The sequence below is a fragment of the Struthio camelus genome, chromosome 6 (genome assembly GCF_040807025.1).
Source record: "Struthio camelus isolate bStrCam1 chromosome 6, bStrCam1.hap1, whole genome shotgun sequence".
NCBI lineage: Eukaryota > Metazoa > Chordata > Aves > Struthioniformes > Struthionidae > Struthio > Struthio camelus.
This window is the reverse complement of record NC_090947.1, coordinates 9,439,279-9,465,623: the sequence shown is the minus strand read 5'-3', so window position 1 is coordinate 9,465,623 and position 26,345 is coordinate 9,439,279. Positions and strand designations below refer to the sequence as shown.

General features: G+C 42.7%; 1 protein-coding gene across 3 annotated transcripts in view; it reads right to left on the bottom strand.

Moving 5' to 3' along the window:
* CREB1 (cAMP responsive element binding protein 1) overlaps positions 1 to 25,549 on the bottom strand; it is a 42,341-nt gene extending 16,792 nt beyond the window's left edge. Inside the window, exons 1-3 of one of the 3 annotated variants that reach the window (XM_068948107.1) lie at positions 25,162 to 25,549; positions 5,474 to 5,595; positions 1,835 to 1,981 (exon numbers count right to left, since the gene is read on the bottom strand). In XM_068948107.1, the coding sequence (XP_068804208.1) occupies positions 1,835 to 1,981; positions 5,474 to 5,587 (261 nt within the window). In that variant the 5' untranslated portion in view covers positions 5,588 to 5,595; positions 25,162 to 25,549. The remainder of the gene's footprint in view (positions 1 to 1,834; positions 1,982 to 5,473; positions 5,596 to 25,161) is intronic. The other 2 variants (XM_068948109.1, XM_068948108.1) reach the window with 2 other exon arrangements.
* Positions 25,550 to 26,345: the final 796 nt, after the last annotated feature.

Sequence of the window (26,345 nt, the reverse complement as noted above, 5' to 3'; positions counted from 1 at the left end):
AGTTAGAATTCTCTTTGCAAATGAAATAGTCCTATGAGAAAACATGAATAGTAATTCCATACGCTTTTTGCTTTCCACGATTCCTTCCTTGTTTCCATCCGTTTCAAGGAACGAAAGGAAGGTTGTCAATCAAGTTTAGGGAGAGAATAACTAAACGTCACTTAAGATAGAAAGTAGAGGGGTTTGGAGACAAAAGAGTAAAATATGGAAGTTGAGAAACTGCAGCAGATTTTTGTATTTTGTCCTTTGATGCCATGTTACAGAGAGACTGCCTTCTCTTTTGGGAAATTAGCAGGAAACTGTCGTACCTGAAGATGCTAATGAAATTCTGCGATGCTGCAATTCTGAACGCGTGTGCTAAAAACGCTTACAAAGATTCATGTAGGAAAGCTCAAATGTTTGTATCAATCATACTTCAAATAATTTGAAATGCTAAAAACGTAAAAATATCTCCAATATATAAACACAGGGACTTTTCTTTTTTTCAAACAGCTCACATTACAAATATGCAAAAGCTAATTACATGGTAAACAGCTAAAGGTCTATGTGAGAAACACAGCTTATAACGGGACATCTTGTGCACCACAGGGAAGATTCCTAAAGGCTCAAAAACCTTGCTGGTGCCTAAGTCTCACAACTATCACACGGAAGGCTTGGACAGATCCAAGGCTGGCTGCAAACTACCCGGGTTCTGAACACCACAGTATTCCAAGCACATTCTCACTTTGCATTGTGCTAGGTGAATTCCAAACATGATTTCATTATCAGTCTATCTTCCACCCCTGGGCTAGTAACTTGTGCACTTATCTGAAAACTGCTCACCTCCAATAGCTTTAAACTCTAAACTTTTGACTCCAGTGGCTGAGGAGGGTAGGGGCCTGCCAGAACTCAGAACTAAAGCTGACAAGGAGTAAACAAAGATTATTATCAGAATGACCTAGTTTTAAATTACGCATCACTTACTTTTAAGAATAATACCTAGCTAAATATCTGTATCAAATAATCACAGTGGCTAGCTTTTAAAACTAACGTTTTTTGGGCTCAGTGCACTAATAGCAAAGGCATGATGTACAGTCTTTGTCATGTGTAGCTGCTGTATCTTAAACGTTTTCTGATTCTGTGTTCGATAACGCTGGACTTAGTGGTTCCAAAGGAAAAAAAACATTAAAAGGTTACAGATTTTAAGGATTACAGACTACTTTTCTCCTAAGTCTTTAAACAGTCTCTTCATTCATTCTTTCATTATCTGTCTTGGTTTACGGAAAAAAAACAATTAGTTATGAAGGTTTTACAAAGCAAACAACATTCAACAGGCCATTTTAAAATCACTTTTACAAGGGGACTGATAGGTACGTTTTGAAGGACCATTAACATACAGACGTGTTTGTAAACACAATGCAAATGTTTTCTAAGCTGCAAAGACTCTCATCCCATTGCTTTAGCCTCATTAATTATTAACAAATCACATTATCTAAAGTCCCTTTTGTGCACTTCAGAGCTAATAACATGAATTCTTACAAGTCAATAAAGACGTATAAAAACACAGCAGAGAAAAGTATGGAAATACAATAAGAAAAACTATGAGCTGTTAAACTCACCAACTGAGTTCTAGAAGGAAATGAAACTCAGCATGTATGAAAATGAAAAGTGGTTAAACCAGAATAGAAAAAAGTCACAGAGCAGCAAATACTGTGCAGATTCTGCCTCCAACATGCTCTTTAAGTTTATACATATATATTGAGAAAACACAATCCACACACATTAGAAACCAGTGAACGGGCAGGCCCTTTAGAACGCCCAGTTTACACATCAGGCCGAGTCCTTCCGTAAGTACCTGAACTGTCTGGACCTGGGGAGACTGAATAACTGATGGCTGGGCAGCCTGAATTACTCCATGGACTTGAACTGTCTGCCCATTGGGCAGCTGAACTAAGGTCACCGTGGGTGCAGAAGACGTTGCATGAGCTGCTGGCATAGATACCTGCAAAACACAGACAGGGAGCACAAATTAGGTTGCTGCACTCTTCTTATTTCACTGTCAGGAACACTTTTTGGAGACAGAATTATGTCTCTCCTTCTAGACACCACTTAGCTGACCCAAATGTTTCCGTGCAATACAAAAAACTCTGAACTGCCTAAGCCCAACGTTTGACCTACTTTACAGATTAATCTAATGCAGAATTTCAGCAGGCTCAAAACATCACTTGTAAAGCCACTGCCAAGAATGAGAGAAACACAACGGCCTTTATTTTGAGGTAACCTAATAAAAAATACTATTAAATTTCTTCAGTTAAATATTGCTAGGACTCGGGTGCACTCCTACAGACACTGCTGAAGCAAAGTCAGAAACATATGGGAGTGGAGCCATTTTTGTTCTCGCTCAAGAAAATGTAAAATGTTTGCCAGATGTAAGCAATTAAAATTTTTAGGGAGTCATATCTTTCAGACTTATTGGAGAATAAAGTCAAGCTGCTGGCAAAGCCCATTTTAAAAAGAAAACTCACCATATGTTCAGACAGGAAAAACGTGGGTTTTCAATTGAAACAAACAGTTTCCAAGCAGTTAGTTTAATTCAGTGTAACAGGGCAGCACAAACTCTAGTCTTAAGAGTTATTTTATTTGTGAGGAAAAATGGGCCAAGTTTTAAAACTTCAGTTCCTAAATGAAGCTTTACTTCTACCGCACAGACCTCCAGGTACAGTGGCTATGCCAACAATGAAACACAAAATACTTCAGCATGGTACATTAACACTGCGTGCACCACTACATGCGTCCTGCCTAAAGAGCTCAGACTCGGAGAACAGCCATGCCCAAACAGAGCTGTTCACTCTGAGCAGGGAAGTCTCACTTCTTTGCTGTAGGAGGCCACAAGAACTATTATGGGGCCGCTCAAGGGCAACAGGCCAAGGTGGTTGGGCAGCTGCCCCGTTACACAACCAGGGGTCAGCAACTGTCCCATGACAAAATGCACATGTGCACACCTGAAAGGCTCCTGAAATGTACAGCGGGTGCCATACCAGCTCACCAGCTCGTGGTTTGCTCCTGACTCACACCATCACAGCCCTCAGAAAAGGACTGCAGGCATGTATGAGCTGCTGTAGCAGACCACAGCCGGGTCACGGGTCACTGTCTGGCCAGCCTTCTCCTAGACACCCAAGTTTGAAAAACGTAATGAACTTCCAACATTTAATGGCATTTTCAAAAAGTCTGATCCATCTGGCTACAATGCAAGAGAGGGCTGTACTGCTGTCCTCCTTAGTGTCAAAGAAATGCTATATACAGAATGCAGAAGTAAACTGTCTTCTGGCCTCAGGAACATGTGGTTCTCAAAAGACTGCAATACACGATCTCTGAATTTCCATAAATATCAGTCACATACAGAGAGATCTTGCTTAACAAGGAAATTAAGGGGAATTACATGTAGAACCCCCTCCTCTACAGCTGTCCCTCCCTAACCCACAAATCTGTCTTTGCCTTTATCTTCCTTTTCCATGAAGCTGGCTGCAGCGTCATGCAGCAGTACTTAACTCACATCTGCACCTGAGAGAAACTGGGACTGGGATTAACACGAACACACTCTCTTCTGGCAAATTATATTCCTTTACAAAGTGACCTTTTTATAATACATCTCTGACTAAACAGTCCTTGGCAATGACAGCAAAGCTGATCAACTGAAGGCTACTCTGTGGTTGAACTAAGTCAACAGCAGAGTGCAACTTCCGCAGATGTCTCTGACTCATACCTTGTGGAACTGGAACGAGTTTCCTTTTGACTCTGAAAACTACCCTGAACTCACTAATAATGCAACAATTAAACTAAGGTTACAAAGAGGGTGGCCTCCCTCTGTACAAGAGAGAATGAAAGAATTAATTGATCTAATTACTTATTTAGATTAGCCTAAGCTTCTGAGGGCACTCTCTAACGCCAAATACAGCCTCTCCACAGATTAAGAATATTGTAATAATGTAACACTGCTGTAAACAAGACACAAAATTACATCCGGACTGTTGTATCACCTCCATAAGGACCACAAAGCCTGGGAAACTGTTAAGGTGCAAATAACACAGTGAATGACAGTATGGGAAACTGGAGAAAATATTACTTCTTTATTTGTAGTTCACACGGACTTTAATCATAGCTATGCAGAATCCCACCTCTTTTTCTTACCCAAATAAAATTATCATTCAAGTGCCAGGGTAAATTTGCCTGAGTAAAGTGCATTTAATCCACTACATACCTGTAAGTTTAGCTACCTGGAGGTTAGTATGTTAGGATACAAACTTAAAACACACTGGCTTATTTGCACTAAATCTTAACACACACCAAGCAAAAAGTAGCTTATCGGTTTTGCAAGAGAAATAAACTACTTCCACTTAGTGCACACTAAAGTGTTATTCACACCACCTACATCCTGTGCTGAAGTTAGATAGTGAGAAAATTGCCCAAAGAGGCAAGCTGGTGCAGGGCAGCTGGTGGCCTGTGAAATCATACTGAAGCTCACTGAATGCAAATTGCCCTGTGCATTGCAACAGTTTCACTCCCTGTACTATCACTTGAATAGAAGGGAGCTAGCTCTGGTTTACTGAAAGGTGTCATGACTTTTTAAGACATAATTAATAAAATGATAAGCTATTAATTATGCAACTTAAAAGAACATCAAATTCCCCAGAGTATGTGATCTAAAAAATACTTTGTGCTGTGCTGGCTGCAAATAGTTTTAGAATAAAATGATTACAGAAGAGAGCATTAACAGATTCTGTAGTCATTTACACAATGGAGTTGCTTCTGCCAACCATCACTGCATCCAAGAATGAAACTGGGTTCCAAAATCAGAGATGTAGCTAAGATTGTGCAATTTCTTATCTCTCCAAAAGGATTTAGGGTTAATAAAAGATCTATTACGGTCTCACTAAATAGCAAACAATCCTGTGAAATTCAGGAGATAGTAGCAAAACACGAGCAGTCGGATGCCACACTGTTCCACTTGCTTATAACGCTTATCATATTCATCCTATCTGACAGATGCTGTATTTACTACATTATTTACCTACGTTTTCATTTTGTTTTCTTCAGCATTAGACACATTGTTACAGACAAGCTTCTAGTAGAAAAGACAACAGCCAAACAATCCAGTCAATATAAAAAATACAGTAAATTACAAGTTTTGAAAAAATACCTTTTAATGGTATGCTTGCGGGAAAGAATGCTAGAAATATTTCAAGTAATTCATTACTCGGTTAAAATTCCAGTTTACACACATACAGTTCTTCAGAACTAAAACAGCCTAGCGTGAGGGGAAGTCAAAAATCTCTACTGCTATACAAATGTGAAGACAAAAATTAAAGGAACTACACACAGCACCTGTTTTAGAGTCACATCAATGGAAGCTTTTCTCAGGCTCACGAGCAGACGTTATCCTTCTTAAAAAAAAATTATCCGATACGTAGAACTATTATACCAAATCATTTTATACCTGGGCTAATGTTGCAATCTGTGGTTGTGCCTGTACTGTCATCTGTTGGGTTTCTGCCTCTGTAACGGCTGCATCTCCGCTCTGCTGGTTCTCTGCTCCAGATTCCATGGTCATTTAGTTACCTACAATCACAATATTTGTCATAAGTCTTTGTTGGTATGCAATTTCATTATTCTTGGTGGATCTGGTAGCAAACACTGCAGCTGAATTCCCATTACTACATATTATTTTCACTTGCTTATTAAAATGTTGCCAAACTACTAAGCATTTCGGCAAAACTTTTCATGCCACGTGTCTGCCTCAGGTTGCTTTTTCTGAGTGTAATGTTTCCATAAAAACAGGTCCAGTCTCATCCAGTGCTGAGATGAGAAAAAAATGTGTTTTGCTTATCATAAAAAATTGTTTGAGGAGTTTTACTATGATAATCTAGTACTTCTGTAATTTGAAATAGTGACTTGCATTTCGTCAGGAAGGGCGCTGTCTCAGTGCCACGGTGAAAATGCGCCATAATTAGGTCTTACAAGCACTCCGTGCCATAGATCCCCCCTCCAACTGTAGCTTGCAGATAATCTAGAGCAATTTTTGTGTGTGTTGAGCACTCAGTTTCCAGCGTCTTCAGCCTGAACTAAATAGGCAGCATCTCCATTCAAACTCTTTCCATGACTGGACCATGCACGCGCCTACGCCACAGTGACTTAGTCTCTTCCATTCTGTATTTATACAATCAGTATACACAATGCTGGAAGCCATTTCTAGAGGAACTTTACTGCAAAGAATTATCTTTATGTTAAGAGGTGCATAGTAGTTTTTCATGGCCTAAGTTTTGTATCCTACAGAGCTCCTGATACTTTTTATTTTTAAGTGATAACTGAGTAAGTCTAGATCACCAGAGCATACCATTCTATAAAAAGAGGTTGCATAACTTCCAAAAACAAGCACGTAGGCAGAGTGTAATGAATGTGAAATTCTGCACCGATCTGTGAAAATTACTTTCCAGTCTTCTTTATATACTGATATGAAAGTACTTTATATGCAACAAAGAACTTCAAAATATAGGGAAATCTCCGAAATAGTAATATAGCAATACCACTGCAATATACAATACTAAATATACAGAACACCAAATACCAAACATACGAAGAATGGGTATTACCTCCATATCCACAGCACTAATCTTGCATGCTGCTCTGTGCTGCCCAATCTACTCGCTTTTCTGCCTACCCTGAGCCACCACACCTCTCCTCATAGCTGGGGCAAAAACAACCAGAGGGCATCTCTGCTTTAGGAAAGCGCCTGGAGACAGAGCATGCTCAGATCTGCAGGAAGGTGGAAAGGAGAAGGAATCCCCCGCTCCTTGCTGAACCTTACTGGCCCAACGAGAAAAAAACTTAAAACCTGTCAATATATGTGACAGTACCAGGACCACCACACAACGTCTGCAAGCAGCCCTAGTACTCTGTGCAAAGTAAACCAGTCAGTTCTTAAGAACGATAAAACTTTTCTTTTTAAACGCAAAGCTGAAGAAACTTCCATGTCAGTGCGAACCATACTTTAGGATTATTGGAAAGAGAATACTCTTTGAAGATAGGCGTTATATAAAACAGTAGTCACGCTTTATCCCTGAGAATAATCTGAAATTTTGGTCTTATGGTAAATAAGCACTAATCAACAAATATGGAACAGCATTTCAAAGGAGTATCTGCATCTAACACAAAAAGAGAGCAAGTCAACATACATAAACCTAAATCTACACAGCCGACTGTTAAAAGTGTCTGTTCAAATCAATGTGTGTGTGTGTGCGCGCGCGCGCGTGCGCCTGTGTGGTAACACCGAAATGCTGAAGTAACCAAGGATTTACTTCCAACACCAGTTCGAAAGTTCTTATGAAATGAACACAAATAATTAAATCTAGCTTATACTTAAAACAAACAAACAAACAAACTATCCATTTTTTGGAAAAAAGCAAGTTAAATTCTTCTAAGCACCTGAGGTTTTGTTCTGTCTCTCACTGTTTCACATAAAATAGGTACTACTCTTGACAAAATGCTCACAGGTATACAGCATCTGTATGTATACACTAGTGACCTGGCCGTGTAAGAAATTCATTGTAGGCTCACTGAATTTTAAGTCGTTTGTAAATTATAATTTTTATAAGAATTTCAAGACTAGCCTGTGGCCATGCAAATATTAAAACCTTCTTCTTTCCTACAGTACCAAGAATCTTTTCCCTGCGACATTTCATTTCCCAGAAAGCTGTAACTTCACAAAAGTAATTCCCTGCACTATTACTATTTATAATGTGCATTACCAAACTATGCTTAAAGACTTCACTAATGACACCTAAGTGGTTTTCCATATCAACCCTGATGCATGAGTTATATTTTAATACTCGTAATCTTGAGGGTTACACACCCAATTTTTTCTGAGTAACATGCATTCTCAAAAGTGCAAACTACAAAGCAGATTACTGTAGCTTCCCTTTTGATTTTTATCATTTTCAAGGAGGAGTAGTTTCATCACTTTTGGGGGTGTATCAGCCAGTCCCTCAAAGGCAAGCAAATTGACAACTTTCTCCCAATTCCTGCATATGTATCATGGTGACTCCAGCCAAAATACTACCTCCTCAGAACCATGCTGCGGGAACAGGCAGATCTTTGCAGCATCACCATCTCCCAACCAATATCAAAACGGAGCTTTAAAAAACAAATTCCCGGCTATGGACTGAAATATGTTGCAAAACAGATAATGCTTTTGTTTTCAGAGAGAAATTTGTGACTCAAGTGTGGAGTCAACAGCTAAACAAATGGAATTAGGAACACAGGAAATGTGCAACTGAGGAGTCTCTTGAATCATGTATTTAGCAATGTGCACACGGGTGGACGGTGCCAAATTCCTTGTGAAAAATGGAAATGTTTTCCTAGGAAGAATTTCCCATCTTCTCGCACACTGTTCAGCAAAGGACCTAAAACTGGAACATTATATTGCATCAACACCTCTGATTTTACAAGCTTGGTTTCTGCGCCTGCATCATCTTTTGCATATATATTATCAGCACATGCATCATCTGTTTGAAGTGTTCCCTCCTCTACAATCCCAGCATTTGGGAAAACAACTGTTCACATGACTTGCAAACACCTAAATAGAACCTCCCCACAACATACAGTAAAGCATCGAGTAATGCAGAGAGCTGCCTGCGAGACCTGACTCTTGACACACACAGTTTAAGAGAGTTTCCACCGCGACTTGCAGGTTTTTTGGTACAGATGCTTAGCCTTGTGTTATTTGCACAAGTGCCAATCCTTAGAGCCCTTCAAAGCTCTCGTGTCACCCCGAGGCCAAACAAGCTTTGCTGGTGGGACACCCCAGGCAGTCTTGTGTTCGTGTCGGCGCTCAGACTCGCACTCTTTCGCTCCTCCTGCCCAACTGATGGGGGCCTGCCCTGGCCCCTCGCACTGGTTTCCCCAGCAGTCACCACTCCGGAGCTCAACAGCAGCTAGCGACCTCAGGGCTTCCTGGTGGGAACACAAGTTTGGGGGCAGCGAGGGGTACAGGAGCGGAGGGAGCACACCATCTTCTTCATTGGACACCTGCTCATGCCTCCCCATTTCCACGCTACTTTCCAAGCTCTTAAAGTAGGATACACATCCCCACTTGGAGAAAAAGTTAGGAGCTGCTATAGCTCATTTTGAACTAAGCATTCTTAATAAAAATAACTGAAAAACTAGTTAGCTATTAACGATAGTTGACACACACAAGAATCTGCTTGCCTAAAATATCCCAGGTATGAACACGAAATACCGGTAAAAAAGTTGACGAGATTCGTCAGTTAGAGACAGTTTAACTCATCACTTTTACATAATCTACAGTTTTCTTTAATAGTTCAAAAGAATTAGTATTACTTAACATACTTAGTAATGTAAGTTACTCAAAACTCCAGAGGTAAGCAGCTAAACAGCAAAACACTCAGCGGATACCAAATAATTTTTTTTTGCCAAATAAGGACTGGAAGAGAAGTTCAGCAGAAGCTAATTACTCATACTAGACACATTTACAACATGACAGCAGAAATTTGATGCTAATAAATGCAAACAGTTGCACAATGCATGGAAATTTCTTAACTACACACACTGCAAGAAAATCTAAATACAACTGTTATCATTAATTGCATGAATTTGGGAAAGGGGCCTGGGCACTGCTACAGATAGTTCACTGAATTCAACTTAACATGCACCTCTGACAGGAAAAGCTAAAATGTTAGGATGCAAGGCTAGTAAGATAGAGAATAATGTTTACAAATTATGGCATTTTTATAGAGGACCCTACATCATCAGCTGGATACAGCGTAGAGGTAAGGACCCCATTTAAAAAATGGATCCTGTGGAGTTTGGGTGTTCAGAGAAAGAAAGCATCTGAGGTAATGAAAACCCTTTGTATACAGACCAGGAAGAACTTTATTATTTACCTCAGAAAGAAGTGCTTCAAATATTAAAAATATATTTAAATTAATAACAAGGAAAGCAAACTGGAAACTCGCACTTTCTCAATATCAGAATAGTGAAGTTCAAAGGCGGCAAATCTAAAATTGCTAAAAGTATAAAAAGGTATAAACTTCTATTTTAAAAAACAATGAAAAACTGATACTTCACATACTGCACAGACACTACAGATACGGTAACCCCTGTAATCGACATTAATTAAAGCAAGCGTCAATGCTATGTATTTAGAGCCTGAGTACAGTTATTTCTCCTCCCAACTACTTACTGAACCAGGCAGATACAACTCCCTGTCTTCCCACACCTTTCACATCAACATCTTCTTCACTCCTTAGTACCCACCTACCCATATTTCTTTGGTCTCCTTGGGTGTTCTTACTTCTTTTAATATCTCTCATTCCAAATATCCCTCTAAATGCCAGCATCTCTCCTGCACATTTGCACTCCGCTCCTCCTTGGTTTCTCCCTACCTCTTTTTCCAGCTTTCCTGCTCTGAAGACAAAGTTGGACTTTTGTCTCCCAGGATCAGGCTAGAGAAGAAAGGTGGAGGTCCTTTCCCAAACACCGCTTAAGCCAAGAACAAAACACACTGCCGTGGCTGTTATGGCAGATGACAAAACCATCCATCCATCCACTCTCGTACCTGGACGAGGTCTGGAACGCCCCAAAGCTTTCTGCTTTTCAGTTGTATCAGCTGGCCTAACAAGACATAATACCTCTCTCCCTACAAGCCTTTCTTTTCTTTAATACCATCATGGCAACAATTCACTGTTAACAGTTAACCCGTATATGGATCGTTATTAGCCATCAAATATAAGCACCATTCGAGGCAATATGGTTCAGTTTAGACCTCTGTTACAGTCACAGACTGGTCCCTAACAAGCACGACTTACACTAAGTTACACCCTTTGCAACTCTTTAAGGTCACTTTCTCCTCCACAGCCAGATGAGGACATCTGATTTTATTTTATTCGAAGTACACTCTCAGACTTTGAAGAACAACATGAGAGCCTCCAAAACCAGTAGCGCTCAGAGACCTGACAAACCCTTGGCCCCTTTTGAGCCTTCCGTGCACCATGTAAGCTAGTTGCCCGTTCACCCTCATGTCACCCATAAAGGCCACCTTTATCGCCACATTCGTTTCCTCATCCAGTTCAATATGTGGCCAATCAACTGCTCAGGGCAATGAAGTGCGTGGGCAGAGAGGGTGTTGAGGGAGGTCAAATAGCTTCTTCCAGTGGAAGTACCATGTTTACCTATTTACAGTGTAAGAGCAATAACTGCTTCAATATTCAGTTTGTTGAATTTCTGTTCATTAAGCTAGGATTGTATGTTCTCTTTTGCCATAACGCACTTAGAGCCTCAAAAGTGTGTGTGCTTAAAAATACATATATTTGACTAACTGCTACGTTAGAAATGTCTCTTCTGAATGCATTATCGGAAAAATAGCCTGTTTTTTCATCTGACTCTAAAGAGCAGAAGTCTGAGGAACCCACGGAAGAAGAGCTGAACATTTCAGAACATTTAAAAGTCCTCAGCAGTCCAATTCAGCTGTTCTACACTGGATAAAATCTTGTTGAAGGCTCATAAAGAAATCTTCTTCAAGGAAGAAGTGGCAAAGACCTGTTCTGCAAATCTCAGTCCACCCAGGAGTTCTCCAATAAAAAGGAAGACTTCTCTAGACAAATTACTTGTAAGGAAACCGTGGAACAGAGTGAGTTGGAGGTATTTTAAAACATACTTGGAAGCAAAAATTTGAATAACTAAATGTGAATAACTCCTTCCTTCCTTGAAAAAAAAAAATCTTTAAAAATTCGTAGCTACAAACAGAGAAAGCTAAATGTATTTAAAAGATTACATTATCTCATAAAGCACTTTTCCTTTTACATTGATCATTTACATCATCTTGTTCTGAATCGGTGTGGACTTCATTTCACCCCCTTCTGTGTTCTATTCGTGATAATATATTTGGTAATCTCTGGCATGAGATCAATTCTAGGATGTTCAAACAGGAAAATAAATAAGATAGTAGTTTTTCGGTTTTGGCAGTTTAACATCAACGCCATGTAACTATATGAATGTTGTGCGTACTCCACTCCTGGTTTCACTGGTTGTTCTGAGCGTTGAAAAGCCATGCCAAAGCGTGGAGGGAACATCTGTTCCTCAAGCAGTGTATGCTAAGTTCTGTATTCTGATTTATTCATAGCAGGCATATCAGTACAATTGCTCAGAAAGCAAATACAGCTCCACAGTCTAAAGTTCCAGGAATTCAACTCACTCTCTGTTTACTATATATGGTTTTACTAAGCCACAGATCCATCACGAAAGCACTGAAAAGGTCATCAAACACTACACTTGTACGCCACTATTTGTTTTCACCTTTTCAGTGTAATTGTTAAGGACACTCACAGGAAATCTGTCAATGTTTTCACTGTTACCTTGCAGCAGGGCAGTCCTTTCAGCAGTGAGTGAGCAGCGGCTTTATGAATCCCATTCAATGACTGCCAGATTGAAAATGTTCAGAGACAAATAATTTTATTTACAGCTAACACACACGACTCCAAATAGCCAGTAATAAATGCTCTGCAGGACAAGACAGGCTCATAATTATCTCTCTCTCTGTCCCTAATGACTGCAGTGGGTTGGCACAGGAATTGCAATTTATACCAGTTTCACTGTCACCCTAAGCTGGGACTGCCACCACCACCTTTCTTCCTGCCCTGCTCTCTCTTTGGGTGACAAAACACTATGTGCTATACTGTCAAGACAGCTTAGTTTGCTGATTCCTACTACAACTGCCTTTTACCACATTAGTTCCCTGGACCAGTTCACCACATAGCCACTCAGTGTTTATGCCAGCTTCAGGGTCAGGGCCAGGCAGTGCAGGGCCTGGGGAAATAGCTTCCTTCAGTGCCACGTCTACCAACTTGCAGCATAAGTAAGAGAACTGCCTCAGTGGAGGTGATTCCTCAGATTACGTGCATTCAAAGGTGACAATCTGCCAGGCAAGCTGGAGAATGAAAAAAGGAAAAAATTCTTGTCACTGAAATTAAAATATCTGATATCGACCTTACAAGAAAAAATAAATCTCACTTTAAAGAGATCTTATACAAAGTGGAATTAAACTATCAGCTTAATAGAATACCGGTAGTCCCATTTCTGTCTACATCAACATGACACTCAGAGAAGTGTCTGAAAATGCTTTGTTGACTGAACATACACTGTAACAGCCAAAGCAAGTGAGGATAACAATTTATCTTAACTTCTATTTGCATACAGTTCACAGAAGAAACGCAGTCAGGAACCTTGATTACGCATAACAAACTTTTCTGGCTCATGATGGAGACTTGTTGAGAGAAACGCATGTTCCTAGCCAAACTTCGAGCGCAGTTACAGCTACGCTTCCAGAATCAGTGAAAATTTCTCACACTTAACAGATTTAGATATCTAAATGACTAAAGTAATGAGCAAGTCACTTGGTTTAAAGTTGTCTGCATGCTCAATCTCCCTTTCACAAAAGGAAAGGCAGTGTCAGATTCTGAAACAAGGGACAAAGACCTAAAATCTGATCTCAGAGCTAGAGTAGAGCACTCGCATCAGAAATCACTTCCAGGTTTTGGTTTTTTATTAGCAGCAGCACAGTAAAGCCGACATATCCCAGAAAGAAGGTGAGTTAGAACGTCCGCATGCAGGACGTATGCCTGACTGTTGCTTGAATATTCTTCGCTGCTGGATTTCGTTCTGCACTGCCGGCATTGTACTAACATCTACATTTTCTGCCTTCAAGCTTTCTAAAGGGAAAAGAAAATCTGACAGTAATTAACTGCAATTTATTTCCTGTATCATAGATTTGATGGATATAAGAGTATCCAGCAGGTGCTTGTACACATGCATAATCTATAATCGAATTCAAGGTTAATCTATACTGCTTTATCTCACTCAATATGGAGTCATCAAGGGATCTAACCTACTGAAATTTTAGAGAAAATAGATTTTTAAGGGTGTCCTGGACAGTATATACAAGCTGTTCACAAAGACTTCTGGAGAACATGCTTATTTCTAAGAATTTAGCACATCTTAGAGTACTTACACATTTGTTACCAATTTCTTCTCTATTTATACTGTGTATTCACATTCAAATTGATTGCAGTTTACTACTGCAGCTTACCATCTTTTCTCTGACATTATTTTTTTTAATTTAAAAAGCACCTCATCTGCACCCTATACTCATTTCTTCTAATTCCTACTAACTGTAGAAAAGTTGTTGTCTTACAGAAACGAAACCATGTAAAAAATATTAAAGTATACTTTTTCTGCATGTGTCCAGTGAAAGCTCTGTGGCTCACTTTGCTCTATGCAGCTGTCAGTAATTCAATAAAAATCACAACTGCATCTGAACGGTATCATTTGTACGCAGATATTTTTAATAAAATGTAAAATATGGGCATCTGATGATTTTCATGACAGCGTTTGGGAGCTGGTCCTCCCAGTGAATATATCATCAACTCAAGTTCTTTGCGATTGATACAGGCCTAGTAAATTAATAATCACTTTCAGCATAGCTGCTGGTGACTAGGTTTACTTTCTCGTCCCTTTTATTCTCCTTTTATCTTTGTCCAAAACAATAGTGGGTGGAAAACTGAGGAATAAAGCTTACATGATTTGAAGTTGTGATCTCTCAACACAACCGACTGCAGTGACACAAAGCCAGACAACCTCTCACATGTGCACTTCAACATCTAGCGCTAAACTGCAACAAACTCTAATTTGATGGCAGTTTTTAATAAAAAAAAAAAAAAGAAGATTGCATCTGTACTAAAACTAGTGAGAAAACTATTTTATGACTTCAAAAGGCAGTCTCTGTGATGCTACTAGATGCTTACTAGTAGTGCTCACTTCTGCAAACAGCAGGCACGTTCATATGGAGGGGTGGGGACTGCATCTGCTCAGTACATGGTCCAAGCTGGCTGGACGTGAATCAACTTCAGTCTAAAAGCCATGTAGTGTATTAACATAGCCTGAACCCACATAATGCAAGTATAGCAATGGGTATAACAAACTTAACATCTCCGTTCTGCTAATCAGGCACTGCGCCTGAGCTGGTAAACCCTGCCTCTTAGCAAGGATTATTAGCTTGGGCTCAGTGCCACACTAAAGCAGCTTCATGATTCCTGCGTAAGGAGGCGGGTTGCACCTGGCTGGCTCGGTGAGCGTTTTACAAATAGTGCTCTGGTAGCACCCAGCCATCTAGATACGCCCTATAATTTATCCTGCTGTGCTGTTCAACAAGAGGCATGTTTTGGGCCCCCTCCTTTCATAGCACATACTAGCATGGGAAGGTCTTCTGGCAGGAAGAGCTAAGGCAGCACAGAATGACAGAAAGGAAAGAGCCAATTCTGCAAATGTACAGATACCTCCTCCCTCCCCAGTGAGGGGGAGAATATGGGAGATGATGTCAGAAAAGAGGACTATGTCCACATCAACAACAGAGGGAGTAGTTGGAGCAGAGAATGATGCCAAGGTAGCAAGGTTACAATCCATCGAAGGTCGTATGCATGTTCCTTTTTTCCACTGTGTAGACCTGTCAGGACTTGAGAGTTCCTCTTGACCTGTGTCACAGTCATACAAATAGGTATCTGCTTTTCTCCTTATGCATTTCCGTGTCTTTATGACCTTTTACGGCCCCATCAGTCATTCTGGCAGAGCAAGGCCCACTTAACTGCTGCAAGAAGTATTTGAAAACATTTTGACATGTTTTAAGGATCTCTGTCCATGTGTCTTTACACATCCCAGTTCAGAGGCACCAGCTGGAGGAAGTGCTGCAACCCCCAATCCACAGTAGTGCAAAATTCACGTTTGCTCTGAGTGAACGGTCATCTCTGAGGTGGGAAAACTACTGAAACTTGCACTCAACAAACAACTATAGGAGCAACAACTGACTGCTCAACAGAGCTACTGTCCTAGGAGTGAATTAGAGGGACTATGATGCAGTTGGGTCAAACCAAGGACATTTAATAACAGCGTCTGCTGCACAGACTTTGCGATACATATACGCAGCACAGATCTTCACATATTTTGGATCACTGGGTCCGTGGCAAATTGGTTAGGGGGGAAAAAAAAAAAAAAGAAAGAAAAGGCTACTTTTAAAATTCTATAGAAGATCACCCAGCTCTCTCTGCTGCTCAGAGCAGGACAAGAACAACTTCTTAAAAAAAACCATAGCGCGTTAAGGCTGGCTGACTCACATCAGTCTGGTTAACCTGAATGCTCCAAGCCTAAAGGCCATGAACACAACACATGGCAATCTTGCAGCGCTAGCAGAGAAAGAAATCACCTCAATACAGGCATTTCCTTAACTGTAAGTTTAAATTAGGGATCAGGTGTGATTTAATGGAAGCATAGGTAAGAAAGCTACAAAAACAGATACCCATAGAAACACATGTTTATTATTACCTGAAATCTTTCAATTCCAAAGTAATTCATTTCTAGAGTCTGGGTTAATTTTACAGGGTGACAATATATCATACTCTTCACATGTATAGAATACCGTACTGGACTGCAAGTTCTGAGAGACTACACCGATCCAAGATGACACTCTAATGTAATATTGAGTGTAAATTTATATTTTGAAACTTCATCCTCTAGAAAGTCCCAGAAATTCTGGAATAAATGTTTCTTTCCCCTTCCTATTATGAAGGAAGGCAACTCTCAGTATTTAGCACTGTTTATTCAGCCCCTTGATACATTACATTAGGTACCTGAATTTCATCACTCACTCGTTTTGCTCCTGTAGAAATAGAACAAAACCAAAAGCCTGGGGTGTGCATACTGTAGGCCACCTCAGCAAACTACTGCAGATTGGAAGGGGTCTGATGTTGAAATGTCAAAGTGATAAAGACTACACTTGTTCTCATTCCATTTTTCTATTTCAGAGCACTATCAAATCAGTTAAGAAATTCAGGGCAAGTACATCAAGTTTTAGGTAATATCAACAGTAAAATTAAACTTGATGAGAGAATTTTATGTAACAATTTGTGTCTGTGCTGTGATTTTGTCTATTGTCAAGACCCTACAGTTCCATGTGAATGTTTCTAACCCACTTCTGAACGTCAGGGGCTAAAGCAACCACGCATAAAAAAATACTTCTTCATATATTTATGCTGCAGTTTTATAGGCATAAACTATATAAAAAAAACCCCACTGTTCATTCTGTTTGATGCTTGGAGCATACATGGTATTTCTACAATTCAATCCACAGGGTAAAAACATGAAGTGATATAACTTGATAAATATTGCAAAGTCTTTGTTTAAAAAACTTTTTAAAGAGTTCAGAAAAAAAACCCACAACAAAATGGATGTTTCAGATTGATGTTTTCACTGTTTTATTAATGGGTTACCATGAGAACTGCTCATCTGAAAATAAGATAGACTGAACTAGTTATACAAGGCTGATAAGTACCCCATACAAAGCCAAATGTCTGAAATGAACTCAAAATAGCCAAAATCTGCAGAGGCAACATACTTTTTGTTATAATTTTAGAGCTTTGTTTCTTTTTTAAGAGACAGTAAAGAAAGATTTTGTTTTTGCTTCAGTGCTCTCAAGTGAAAACTTTTTTTCAGTTCTAAAGTTAAAGTGCTACAGTAGCGTATATCTCAGGCATGCATAAGAAAAACAGCACTTCCTTAAAACCTCATCCTCGTACAGCTTCTAAACACCTCCTATTCACAAAATGCATTGCAATATTAAAACCAAAAGGGTTGAGGCCTACGCCTAGCAGAAACATTTATCTAACTTAATATACCAAGATTAAATCTGTGACCTGCTCTTTCCCTGCAAAACAACCAAAACTAAACAGTGACCAAATTTTGTAGTAAAATAGTTTTGGCTGTAAACACCTGAGTGGATTTTGGTTTATTTTTCATGTATTTCTATCTTTGTCTCGACAGTGCAGGAAAGCCTCTGAAATGAAAAAAATCCTTCCTGTGATTGCCAGGCAGACCTACTCTGCACGAGTATCATCTCCATAACTAAGAAAAATTGACCTTGCTTTTCACATACTTCAGCTGGATGTTAAGAACTGAATTACCTGTGGGCAACACAGCTGCCTTGGTGGAACAGAGATGTGACTGGCAGGTAACTCTGAAGGTCAGAACTACAACCCTGAACAGGCAATGGGAGCCACTGGGGAAACACCAGAAAGACACGGAACGTGTCTTGCATTAGTTCATCACATAAACAAGAAAATCTCCATTTCGCTTTCTGCAACTACAGCCTTACAAGAATTTCTGTTGGCAGCAGCGCTCACTCAGGCTCTGCTTTCCTCCCTGTTCTCTCTTTCTTATTTGTACCCTTACGTCTGTGGGGCTGTATAAGAAGTGGGACTACAAAAGCAATTTGGATTATAAACACATCAGAAAACGCAAGTTATTTTTAACCTAGACCGATTCTCTAATCCATTTCACCTCACAGCCTCCCAAACAGCTGCACCAGTGCTAAAAGCACAGGGACAGCAACAGAGAAAGTGAGGCAGAGTCCACGTAAGCCAGGCCTGCCAGTGAAAGTAAAGTACGTCAAATCACAGACGAAGTGAATGGAGAAAGAGATTGAAAAAAAGCAAACATCTATATTCTGTAATGTGATCATTACCACGTTACTGATGACTCCACTTAAGAGTGGGAGGCTGAAAATGGGATAATCTTTTTTTGCGCTGTCAACATGAACTTTCTGAGGATCAGGCAGAGAGCTGCATTTTTCAAACAGTCCCATCCCTGAGAAACAGCTGCTTTGTCATGATCGTCCTTCCTCTGCCGAGCCCAGAATGAGGTGCACTAGCTATACAATGCATGTTAATCTTATGCTCCAACATTCATGCTAACACAGTCTGAGCCACAATTATTATTTTAAAATCAGGAAGAGAGGCCAAGCCATTTATCATTTTGTAATAACAGCAAAACCATAGCTAGCTCACCAGCCAGGAACCTTGCGCCAACTGTTGGGAGGGGCTGACCGGATTCATACCAAGATGTGGACCTGGATCCCTTCTGCAACTTTGTCTTTCAGTTCAGGCTTGGTTAAAGGAATGTTGTATCTGATTCTTCCCATGTGACTGGGCTCCTCATAAAGAGGGGGACTCAGTGGTTACTCTGATCCAGTTTCTTGGTAAGACTGAAACCTACCTTTGATGAGGTGTAGCTAGTTCAACCACACAGATGTCACCAGGCTTTCAAGACAGGGAAATTCCCCTCTCATGCTTTTCTCTTCAACTGAAACGCTTACTGTGTTACAGCTAGTAGTAAAGACAAGCTGACGTAGCTCTGATCACCATGGACAGAGCCTCTTTTGCTCAGAAACAAATCTGTGCTGCAGTTCCATGAGACTGGTGAACTGCCCTAGCAGCACTCTGCTGCTGAAGGGGCAAAGTTGTGTTCCTTCTTCCTTTTCCCAACATCTCACTGCAATTTTGCACCAGTGTTGGTGCTAAAAGGATCTGAATCACAAACTGATCCAACTCACTCATCCAGAAGAAAACTAACCTGACAAAAAAGAAAGTTTTCTCCTGGATTAGTAATTTGAACTGACTCATTAAACTGCGCAACAAACAATACAGCCAGTATAAGGGATGGGCCAACACCACACAACCAGGAGCAGGAGAGAAGGAAGATATCTGTCTTTTGAGGGCCACAGTCAGTTGCATCAGCTCAGCTGAAGCCACAGCAACGGACTTCTGTTGGTACTATGCTGTGGCAGGAGTGCACAGTGCACACAGCCCTTTCCACTTCTTCCCTCCCTTGGTATCTCCCAGAATTTTCCTAGCAGCACAGACGAGAAAAATTCCGATGAGTTTCACAAAGAGGGGCAGGAGTGCTACTTTTATAACACCTCAGGCTTTTTTCAAGAGAAAGCCCTCTGCAGTGTATGAAAGCACAAATTAATAAACTGCTCATTTTCCTTGTCACTGGGAGGAGCGGACATGTACCAGGAGTGTTTGAGGCAGGGCCAGCTCAACAGAGCCAGAGGAAGAGTCAGCAGAAAAAGGCAAGGAAATGTTTCCCTTCTTTTGTTCAATGGGGTTTAAAAGATAAACTAGATGGGAAAAGATTTTACATTCAGCGCTAGAAGAGATGCAAGGGATAGTCTGCCAGCAAATTGGATTGATGTTTGAATAGCAGTACAGAATGAGAGAAGATTTGCGGGAGCATCTACCAGAAAGACGCATGTAATATTGGGACCAAGCGGCCACCAGAGATTGTACAGGAGCTGGAGAGATGATTAAGCAGAACGTACATGAGAGATTAGAACAGATGAACAAGAAATCATGCAAGAACAGGACCGAGGATGTGAATGTAACAGCTGATAAAAAAATATACAAGATAAAAAGTGCTTAAGCCAAGTATAAAAGTAGTGCAGCAAATTGTATGTGCACATGGCACTGACGCTGGGGAACAGCTGTTGCTCATGTTCATTTACTTACATGTAACACATGTAAAAACTTAAACTTAGATCACCCAGCACCACAACAGAAAGAACCACAACAGGATCCATGTCATCCACTCATAAACGCATGAATAATTTCAAAAACGTACGTAGGCTGCATTTTCCCATTTAGCAGCACTGCTGTTTAAACTGCTCCTATCGTGCTGTTCTTTGCAGTCCCATCCCTTCCCTGATTAGGCTGTGCAGCCATGCAGCAACCTGGGAAGGGAACGAGCCAGGTGAAAAATAAGCTCCCTGCTCCTCACCCCGCTGGATCATTCCAGTCAGCTTTACAAGCAGTGGCCCGAAACATTTGTGCCAGTGCAATAGAGAAGACATGAACAAATGGCCAGACGTGGAGGTTGCTTAAGCCCATAATACTGTCAAAAAAATGTATGTGGAACCAGTTTCAATCGGTCAGTCAGTAAGCATGCTTCAGGAATTCCTGGTTTTCTTGGGCTACCATACCATGCAGCTTTTATTCCTCAAGTCAGCCTCTTCTCAAGGAAAGATCCTGCTCTTTTCTACGTTTCAAAAGCTATCTGAAGTTTTTTCTTTGCAAGAGGAACACAGGACCCAGCTTTACAGCTGTTCTAAATAGGAAAAAGTAATAAAGTAATAAAAACCTCATCAACCAACCAAGCTACCACTGGAATAACACAGAGAGGATCAGAGAGAGATTTTCACAAACCACTTGTTTGGGGGGAGGGAGGGAAGGGAAGGACGAGTATGGAAACGTCAGAGATAGGTATTTATGTTTCAACTTTCTGCATGGAGATAGCTTTAAAATAGTTCACTACGAGACTTCCTGCAGCTTTGTCTGAAGCAGCTAGTGCTGGCCTATCTCAGAGATTAAATTGACAAGTAATGAAGTCCAGAACAGCAATTGACAGGACTCTCCTATCTTTGGAACTCCATCTTCCACCTGACGGTCTCAGATTTACGACAAATAGCAAATCTCACGCTACTCTTGTCAGAAAAGTAGGTATGCTTATCATCTTAAGGCGTGAAAGAAACGCTCTACCTAGGCAGTCTGCTCAAAATCACTGAGCGTACCTAACCTGTATCTAATGCTATTTTAAACACATGTAAATATATACATAAATGTATGTGTGTGTGTGTGTATACATACATACATATATATGTGTGTACACACACATATAGACACACATAAACTTCCTCCAAGTTCTTTACCCTCTCCCCTTAAGAGGCTCTTCCAGCATCTGCTGTTTTCTTTTTCCTCTGCTCCTCACAGGATACTCTAAATCCAGCACCGCCAGAAAAAACAGCAGCAGCATGAAATGTGGAAATCCTTGTCTGCTTCTCGTCTGCTTCCAGCTGCTGCTTTACCTAGCATTCCTAAAAGAGCTACTAGACCCAAGCACGTCTTCACCTTCTCCACAGCTCACAAGACTGTTCTATAAACGTGCAACAACAGAAGGTGCAGCGCTTACTCTCACTCACTTTTTTACTTGTGGTACAATCAAGTGGTCTAAAAGCTTAAGAATAAAGTAGGTATGAACAACTTAACAGCTGGGAGAAGTGAAAAGAAAATCACTAACCGCTGAGAGCGCTCAGATTTTCATAATCACCATGAAACGTGACCACATAGACTGCAGATGAGGCAACATAATTTTTGATTTAGAGAAAAAAACTTCACTGAATGGTCACGGAACTTCAACCGTATGCAGAGAGGGCACCGGAGAGCTCAAACCAAGCCCAGGAGGGCTGTTTTTGTTGATGAGGATTACTGTCATTTTCCATGAAAATAACTTTAAATTACAGGCAGAAAGCTAGCTAGGCCTTCTCACTGCAAAAAAGCCTTGAGAAGTGAGGCATGAGTAACTGATCTCCACTTGCTCACAGAGATCCTAAAATAGAGGTGAAGTGTGAATATCCCGTTTGTTTCACACGGGTGTCAACAGAAATTCCTAGGCAGGGCCTTGTCTACTACCAAAATTTGCACCTCGAGAGCTGTAGCTGAAGCTATGCAAGAAGAGGCTGTTTACTTCTTACTGCAGCAGAACAGCTACTTTCCCGATTAAGATAAGGTACCACAGAATATTTTATATTTGATACCAGTACCAGCAATAGCTGCACTGGTGTTAAGTTTCCAGGAAGCAGATAGACTGATGACTTGACAGTCTAAATTAGTTGTTTCTGAATTTTTTGGATCAACAGACCTTTCTCTCCTTTCAGACCTTTCCTCTCCCCTGGGGTAGTAGGCACCCTTACACTTTCCTTTCCAAAAAATATGGGAAAACAATGGGTATTTAATACAGATCAGATGCAGACCACTTATTCCAGACTTGGATACAAAAGCTGAGAGTACTAATCTGAACGCCAAATATTACTGGTCGTTCCACCAATGAAATTTAAAAAAACGTGAAGAATTATTATACTCTACTTTCCTACATCCAAACAGTATTTCTTTTTAGGTCACCCATAAGCTATGCTTGACAAATACACCATTACCTTCCTGCTCTCTTTTCTCTCCTGTCAGTGAGGATACAAAGTTTACAGGGAAACGCAGGGAAAGAGTTAGAATATGTTGATGTGAGAGTCCTGCGCTCTATCATGAAATAGAATGGTTTGGGGATAAACAAAATGTTATGTTTCTAAAGCTACAAAATAACGACATGCAAAGGTTTACTGTCACATTTTTGTATTTAAAATGAAGTGAATAGTCCATCAAACCAAAAATGAATGAATTACACCAAACACTATGTTCTGTTTAATCACTATCAATGGCTACATTGCTCACTGAAGTCCACAGATGTCTATTAATCAATTGCAACTTTAGAAACCCTCTTCTCACGTTGGTATTTTTCAGAGTGAAGCGATGTAGAACACCTTGGCTTTCTTTTCAACAGAAGTGGTGGAAACGACAGAGAACAAATTCCACATGCGAGAAAGGACAGGCCTATCTAGACACTTACACAAATCGCACATGCCCATCTTGAATAAAAGAAGGCATTTCCGGAACTTCACCTTTTAGAGTAAAAACCTACGTTTGATGACACAGGGAAAGGGAGAAGCAGAACTTCAGGAGCTCTAGTATTTCAAAATATAATGCTTGGTGGTTACACTGGAATTGAAAAGAGATATTCAGTATTTTCAAATAAGTTTCTAGCCTTTTATTTAAGAGTTAGGAAACTAGTTCTTGAGGGGAGGGGAAAAAAAAAACCCAAAAAAGTGTTTTTGGAAGAAAAAGCCACATGACCCATATTTTTTTTAATCCTTGCATATACTTTTGACAGGCATAAAAAATTTTAGTTAAAAATACGTTTTTAAGAGAGATTGCCAGAGCATTTTCACTTATTACTGTGCACAAAGATGCAGAAATCCAGGCTTTGCAAGAGTAAATAAGGTCAAAACAGTATCTTCTATGCTAGACAATAAAGGGGCGGGGAGGGAAAGCCCCCCAGCGCAGCAGTCAAAGGCAAGGTAGGACTGGTGGAACGTGGCAAGGACAGTTTAGCTGACATTTGCTATTAAAGCACTGATAGAGGTCAAAGCCTGCTCATTTGTGCAGCGCTGAGGAGTCTGTGCAAAACTGGCAAGAGCAAACCCCAAACTGAGATTAACCGGTCACCGCCAGGCTCAAGTTCACTTTCAGTTAAAAATACTAACAGGAAAGAAACACGCTGCAAAAAGGAACCGTATCTTGGTTATGCGATCTGAGCGTCAGCCTTAAAGATCTTCCCTCCTATATTTTAACGGCAGGCGGTGTTGGGTGACCGAGTAAGTTCGCCGGTTTTACAGCCCTCCGCATACGATCATGCCCCCGACACTTCCAATGAAAGTAAACCACCAAGTCAGATGCCGGCCCAAACTTCAGTGCACGGTTTTTATTAAAAACTTCTTGTTACAGAGCCTAAGAGAGCACGTTACAGCGCCTAGGAGCACCCCGCGTGTTTTGTTGTCGGTGGTGGTGGTGGCGGTGGGAGGGGTGTTTTCTTTTTTGTTTTTGATTTGTTTTTAATCGCAGGAGTTTGTTTATTGACACAGCACGCTCAGGTCGCCGGGTAGTGAAACTCTGGGGAAAAAGAAGGGGCAGCGGGGGCGGGTGGGCGGCCGAGGCGGCCCCGGCCAGGGCTGGCGGCCGGCAGCGAGCCGCCGAGGAGGCCGCGCTCGCCCTGCGCCGGCCACAGCCAGGCGAAAACAAGAATTAAAATAAAATTAAAAAAAAAAAAAGAATAAAGAAGACGACCCGTGAGGAGTTGTGTGGAGGCGGTGTGGTGGTGGTTGGGGGGGGGGGGACAGGGGCCGCCACCCCGCCGCGGAGGGGGGAGAGGGTGGGTGTGCAGCCGCCGCCGCCGGCGGCACCGCCGCGGCCGTCTCCTCCTCCTCTCTCCCCCCTCGTCGTCTTCCTCCTCCTCCTCCTCCTCCTCGGGGCCGGGGGGCGCGATCCCCCTCTCCCCGCCGCGCTGAGCGCCGCCGCTGGCTGCCGCCAGAGTCGCCGCCGCCGCCGCCTGGCCGTGGCGGCCGCCGCCGCCGCCGGGGCCGGCTCCCATCCGCCATTATCCTTTGTTCGCGGCGCGGCGGCGGCGGGGATGTTGCAGGGCTCGGCTCCATCTTTAAAGCGGGCGCCCCTCCCGCTGGCGCTGCAAGGCCGGGCCCCCGCGTCCTGCCGCCCGGCGGCTCCCCCTGGTCCCCGCCGGGCTCCATTTCCTTCCCTCCCCCCCGCCCCTGTTTGCTGGGCGCCTTCCTCCTCTTACCGGTTACCAGGCTGCTCCGTCACTGCTTTCGTTCGCGCCTAGGATCTCGCCGCAGTTTTATTCTCTCCCCCACGTAACACACCGCGTCAAACTACACCTCCGCCGCGTCACTCACACACACACAGGCGCTCCCAGCCCGGCGACAGGCAGGCAGCGGCCGACTGAGGAGCGCCAGCCAGGGAGCAAGCGCCGAGAGCGCCGCGGCCCCGCACGGAAACCGCCGAGCGCTCACGGAAACCGCCGAGCGCGCGGCGGGCGGCGGGAACGGCCGAGCGCGCCGCCGGCCCCCGCGGAAAGAGCCGAGCGGCCGCGGAAACGAACGAAGCGCCCCGCCGGGGAGGCGGAAAGAGCCGAGCGGCCGCGGAAGGCGCGAACGCCGCTTCCGCCCGCGGCAGCCCGCGCGGGAAGCGCCGAGCGGGGCCGCGGCGGGGAGGGGGGGTGAGGGCTCCCGCCGCTCCCCTCCGTCCTCCGCGGGCGCGGTGGAAGGGGCGAGGCCCCCCCAGCACACCCCGACCGCCGCCCCGCGCGTCGGGAGAGGGGCGCTCGTCGCCTCCCCGGCAGCCCAGCTGCTGCTCTGTGGCGCTGTCCCAAACCTCCCAAAACTCAGCCCCAGCGGGCCCCCCCGTCCCCGGTTCTCACCTTCCGGAAGGCTTCCAGCCGCCCCTCATGGTCTCCACAAGCACGAGGTGGCAGACATCGTCTCCACAAGCACGACATGGCGGACGTGGTGTCCGCCAGCATGACCTGGCAGACGTGGTCTCCACAGGCACGACATGGCGGACGCGTTCTCCGCACAACATGGCGGACGTGGTGTCCGCCAGCACGACCTGGCAGACGTGGTCTCCACAGGCACGACATGGCGGACGCGTTCTCCGCACAACATGGCGGACGTGGTGTCCGCCAGCACGACCTGGCAGACGTGGTCTCCACAGGCACGACATGGCGGACGCGTTCTCCGCACAACATGGTGGACGTGGTGTCCGCCAGCACGACCTGGCAGACGTGGTCTCCACAAGCACGACATGGCGGACGCGTTCTCCGCACAACATGGCGGACGTGGTGTCCGCCAGCATGACCTGGCAGACGTGGTCTCCACAAGCACGACATGGCGGACACGTTCTCCGCACAACATGGCAGACGTGGTGTCCGCCAGCATGACCTGGCAGACGTGGTCTCCACAAGCA